The sequence below is a fragment of the Egretta garzetta genome, unplaced genomic scaffold (genome assembly GCF_000687185.1).
Source record: "Egretta garzetta isolate BGI_Z169 unplaced genomic scaffold, ASM68718v1 scaffold74, whole genome shotgun sequence".
In the NCBI taxonomy this organism is placed as follows: domain Eukaryota; kingdom Metazoa; phylum Chordata; class Aves; order Pelecaniformes; family Ardeidae; genus Egretta; species Egretta garzetta.
In genome coordinates this window covers 1,208,066-1,213,558 of record NW_009259427.1, presented here as the reverse complement: position 1 = coordinate 1,213,558, position 5,493 = coordinate 1,208,066, and the positions used below count along the sequence as shown (strand labels likewise).

At 42.3% G+C, this 5,493-nt stretch overlaps 1 protein-coding gene across 1 annotated transcript in view; it reads left to right on the top strand.

Moving 5' to 3' along the window:
• The window catches only part of COL22A1 (collagen type XXII alpha 1 chain), a 221,056-nt gene that overhangs the window by 121,560 nt on the left and 94,003 nt on the right, over positions 1-5,493 (top strand). The window contains exons 16-19 of the mRNA XM_009637043.2: positions 662-717; positions 2,524-2,577; positions 3,285-3,296; positions 4,291-4,326. Coding sequence (XP_009635338.1) covers positions 662-717; positions 2,524-2,577; positions 3,285-3,296; positions 4,291-4,326 — 158 coding nt within the window. The remainder of the gene's footprint in view (positions 1-661; positions 718-2,523; positions 2,578-3,284; positions 3,297-4,290; positions 4,327-5,493) is intronic.

The following is a 5,493-nucleotide window of genomic DNA, read 5'->3' as shown; positions in this document are numbered from 1 at the left end:
CTGTAGCAAGAAAAATTCTGGTTTAGGTACAGGAGAAAAAAAGGTATCTTCAGGTATTAAAAAGAAAGTAAAGTAGTGGAATAGATTGCCTGTGGATTTTGTGGGCTGTCCGACTTTGAAGACATGGGGATGGATTAATTGTTCCCCCAGATTATGGAAAACAAAGGTAAAAAATCAAAGTTTTTCCTTAACTGGGTAAAAATGAGCTATTGCAGGATTGTGGATTCATTATTTTTTTAAGAACTGTTCGGGGCTGATGTTCGCCTGATGCACTTTGTCCAATTTACATGAACCCACCTCAGCAGGCAGGGGAAGGATGCCCATGTGGAAAGTTGGCACACAACTGCTTCTCATCTCTAAATTCACATCCCAGGTATTCGGTGCTAAGTTTTCTTGACAGACAAGTGCCAACAATTAGCAAGGTTAGAGAGAATAAAAGTTTCCTACTGACTACACTTGGTTCACCTCCTTGTTACTGGACAGAGGGTCCCAGCAGCTTTTTGTCATACAGATGTGGGGACTTTAGCCATGTTCCCTATTGGGATGGCTTCAGTTTCTCTCCTTATTCCTTACTCTTGGAGCAGGTAAGATGGACATCTTGCGGAATGGTGACTTACATGCCACAGATTTGAATTATAGTGGTTCCTTCTCTTCTTTCTCCAGGGAGAACAAGGCCTAGACGGTTTCCCTGGAAAGCCAGGTGTGGAGGGGAAACAGGTATGTGGCAAATAGTCAACGACTGGGGGCTTTTATTTGGGACAAGTGGAAGTTTGACTCTAAACCAGAGACTTATCCTGGGTGGCTGCTGAGTCATGGCAGGACCCTGCTGCATCGACAGTTTTTGTACTCCTTATTCTAAGGATCTTTGCTGGCACAGTTTTCTTTTTGTTTGGTTTTAGAATCAAATTGTAATGCAATATACACTTAAAGGAAATGCCAGTCCTTTAAACATGATATGTTAGATGTTTGTCTTAATTTCCATTAAAGACATAAGGAAGCACATATAAAAATTCAATTGTTTAAGGCTGATTTTTATAAACTATTTTTTCCCCTCCCACAACATGAAAGGGGGACAGCTGGATTTAATATATTTGGTTTGTTTTCAATAAGAAAGGCTTGGAACTATTTACATTTTTAAGCCAAGATGAAACCAGAAAACGGCCTAAAAGACCAGTGCATTTCTGCTGATTAGACAGATAATGCTTTGTCTAAAACTGCTATCTGTCGATCCCACAAGACTGTTTTCATTACTCAGGGTATGATACCTAATGAGAGGCATCCTTTACTCCCAAGGATGTTCTGGTCTAAATAGCAAAGGACAGAGTAAGAAGCAGAGGATAAAAAGTGATGTGCCAAAAGCCATGCAGCTAATTATTGCCACCCTTGAGCCTGAAGCCTCCAAGCTGTGGCATCTGCATCCTATTCACGAGCCCTTGATGTTTCTCTCTCTGGAAGGGATCATCTGGAGGCACATTGTTGCGTTTGCAGAGGTGGAGGAGCTACATGCTGAATCCTCGGGATAGCTCGCCTGCAGGTGGTTGATCCTGCTGCTCACATAGGCAGAGCGGCTGCTGAGGTCTGACCTGACGGCGCTTTACAAGCACGGCAGCCACGTGCTGCCCGAGTGCCTTGCCTTTGCTCTTTTAGCAACCAGAGTTTCAACTTGATTGTGTTGGGAAGCATTTTTGTTTCGGTATAAGACCCTTTTATTTTTTGTATTTAGATGGCGAGGTATAGTGTCATTAGCAGTCTTAATCGTTAAATCTGCATGTTCCTCTCCGTGAGGTGATAAAGTTTATTGCACTGAATTTTTCTCTGCTTGTCAATGGGGGATTTGACAATCATCGCTTCTCTATGCTCTGCTCCTCAGCCACCGTTTACCCTATACTGAGAAGTATTTGTCTAGTTAGTGTTTATTACTATCCTTATAAGATGGAAATGTTTTCCGGTGCTTGATGCAGCACTGGCATCTCAATGAACTATGTTCACTATGCCCATTACATTGTTTATGGAACTGGTTTATACTTGCAGCAAATGTGGATGAAGTGAGAAATTGCAGAGGGATGTGAAGGTGGATGCTGATTGTTTACGACACCTAAGGAACAATTTCTCCAAGTGACACCCTATTACAGAAGTTGGGTTTTTCTGAAGTTTTTTTGCCTTTTTCATGTCTAGACACCTAGCAGCGGGCAAATCTTCATGCCTGAATTTTATCCTAAATTTTGTGCTTGACACTGATGTACTCCCTGAACTGCAATCCTTCTGAACTGGCTGAAATTGGATTGCTGTTGTTGTGGCTGCTGTGGCATCTCCATCCTCATTCCCCTTCCTCCCCACACAGCAGAGCCAAAGCAGCCTTGTGTTGTATTAGCTCCTACCCAAGTTCAATGGCATGTAACTGTTTGTGCTTCCAATACCCAAAGCTGCAGCCTTGTGTTTCTCCTGTACTTTAAGAGAATTGCAATTGATGGCCCACAGTATGTAAACCAAAGATTTTTTTCTCTCAATTTTACCTGTTTATAGGGCCCTGCTGGCAGCCCGGGCCCTCCAGGTGCCAGTGGGACCAAAGGAGAAAAGGTGAGTTGGGACGGGACGCACGGGAGGGGTTTGGACACACTTTTGTTAATTCATCCTTGGACCCCCAGTGCTGGAATTATCAGAGCTGTTGGCCTAGTATTTATCTCATTTGTCTATAAGTGAAGCTTATATACATTTACATGTTTCACTTCTCTGATGTTGCTTCAGTCCAAAATGAGTATAAGCGAGTGTTACAGCTCCTCTACTCTTGGTTTAACCCTCGTAGTGGGAGTAGAGGGAAGTAAGAGAGAAAGTTGGCTCAGGAAATCTTCCTCATCTAAGAAACGTGAGTAGAAATGTCAGTATGTTTATGTAGCAGCCAGTTTTCTGACCCAGGAGATGTAGAATTGACTCAGAAAGTGCCAATCAAACAAGCCCAACCCTCCCACCTGCAAAATAATTATTCACTGCTCTCAGCAGCAATTTTGACCTCATTATTGTACAGAGTTGTTAGAGTTTCCATGGCAGCCTTATGCTTCCCACTCTGCTAGAGGTGATGTTGTCGTTTCGGTAGTTCCTACCTAGTTCTTTGACATGAGTGGAAAGGCATGTCCAGTTCTGGATTTTCTTTCTCCTTTTCTCCTCCAGATAAGGCAGTGAGCCTTATCCCAGAATGCAGAGATCAGAAGAAAATCGCTCTATTTCCCATTACTTTCCCACTCAGATTCAACAGCTGTAGGTGAGGTTTTAGAAGCACCTACAAGCAGGGCGCATCCACTGTGGTGATAAGCAACAACAAGATCTCTGTGCTCCAGCATGTGTGCAATAGAGAGCAATCCTGAGTTCATAACACTTCATCTATATCTCTGAAGTGGCTGTATTTGGTGCTTCAAGAAGATGTTTAGCTCCTTGCTCCGTTACTTACAGTGCAGCTGATGTGTGTCTCTTCAGTCCTTCTGCCATAGCATGGACTTTCTTTAGAATAAATAGTAATTAAGTTTGCCTTACAAGGAAATAGCATGAAAGATATGCTGGATCATTTGGGCACCTACGAGGGTAATGAATAAATAGAGTGTGAAAGGAAGCTATGTGATAATTTTTACATTAGTTTGTGCCTTAAGTAAAGGACATACATACCTTCTGGATGCTTAGTCTTAAAGCATAATAAATAGTGGACACTGCTGGAAAGAATAGCGCTGGAAGACATTGATACCCTAGATGGCAATAAATCATGTAAAAAGCGTATAGCCTCTCTTACAGTGTGATTCTACTCTATAGAATAACTTGGGGAAAATGGTACCATTTCTGACTTACTTTTCTTTTTGCAAACATGTTTTTACTCATTAGCAAACAAAAGCATTTTGCCCCCTAAATACCAGTCCTGCAGACTCTGTTAGGGATCTAAGCATCAATCAAGTTTATTTGTGTGGTGTGTGTATGATTTTTGAAGCTCAAATTTAATGTTATGGTGCATCCAGTGCATCTTTCATTTTAAGTCACTAAATGTCATTAAAATCAATGTGTAACATCGCAGTAACACAGAACACAACCAGTTCCTGCATGTATTCATCTGTAGGGTAGGAAAACCAGAGTTAATTGGGATTGCATGTTCATATTTCTTAATTATGGGCTGGTATTGAAAACAAGAATGTACAACGGCAGTTGGAAAACATGCTCGGAGGTTTGCTTTTGGCTTGTGTTATGTTATGTATTGTGCTATGTTGTGTTCTGTGTTGTGTTACATTTTTTCATTTCTTTTGTGTTTCCCTGCAGGGTGAACCAGGACTTCCAGGATTGCCTGGCACTTCAGTAAGAATTCTTTTTAGCTTTCTCAAACATTGTAGGTGCTATAGCATGGGAAGAGAAAGTGGAAGCTGGGGGCGGGAAGACTTTACTAAATGAGAGATGTTCTTAAATTATTTTTTTTTTAAAGTGAAGTTTAAGGCAGTGACGATTTTTGAAGAAGTGATGGGTTCCAACCAGGAGATGCACTGTTACAATTTTGGGAGATTTTGAACTGTGAAGATTAGGACTTGAAGAGGCTGTGAAAGCATTGCCTTAGGTGCATCAGAGAGCGCAGTACTGTGACAGGACTGTGCGGTTTCTAGGACAGTTGCTGCGTTGATGCTTAGAGTGGCCTTTGGAAAATAGACCCTGTGAAAGTTATAAAAGCAAATGAAAGTTCAGAACGGAGTTGAATTATTGAGTGCTTTTGTCATGGGCTGGATGTGAAAGTTGGGAGGGGAGAAGAAAAAGGACATTTTTTATGACGGGGAATGATCTTTCCTTGTATTATGTCTGAAAAAGTCCTGGTGGAATATGAGACAACCAGGAGCTCACGAGGTGAAATCAGGAAAGCAGCAATGAAAAAGCAAACCAACAAAACAGGAGAGGGGGCATGATCTTTCCTGTGGCTGTAAATGTACGTGCCTTTGTGCACCCCTCTGCCTTCAGCAATGCCTTCAGTGACCCCAGAGGTCAGGAGCAGGGACATAAGGACGTCCGGAGGTTAGTGTTGTCGGTATGAAGAGGTCATCTCCAAGTGAATGGAAAAAGAAAATTTACTGCAAAGCATGCAGAGGAGAGGGCTAGAATCGAATTTTGCAGGGGCTGGTAACAAAGCAGTTGGGGAGTATCCTTTTTGCTGTCTGTGGTGGGTTGTGGTAACTCCAGTTACCCACCGAGCTGCTGTATCACTCTCTCTCCTCAGCCGGAGAGGGGGAGAAAAATACGATGAAAGGCTCATGGGTTGAGATAAGGACAGGGAGATCACTCACCAATTACCATCACAGCCAAAACAGACTCAGCTTAGGGAAATTAATTTAATTTGTTACCAATCAAAATCAGAGTGGTGTAAAAAGAAATAAAAGCATATCTTAAAAAAACCTTCCCCCCACCTGTCCTTTCTTCCCAGGCTTAACTTCATTCCCAATTTTCTCCTCCCCTCCAGCAGCACAGGGGGATGGGGAATGGGGG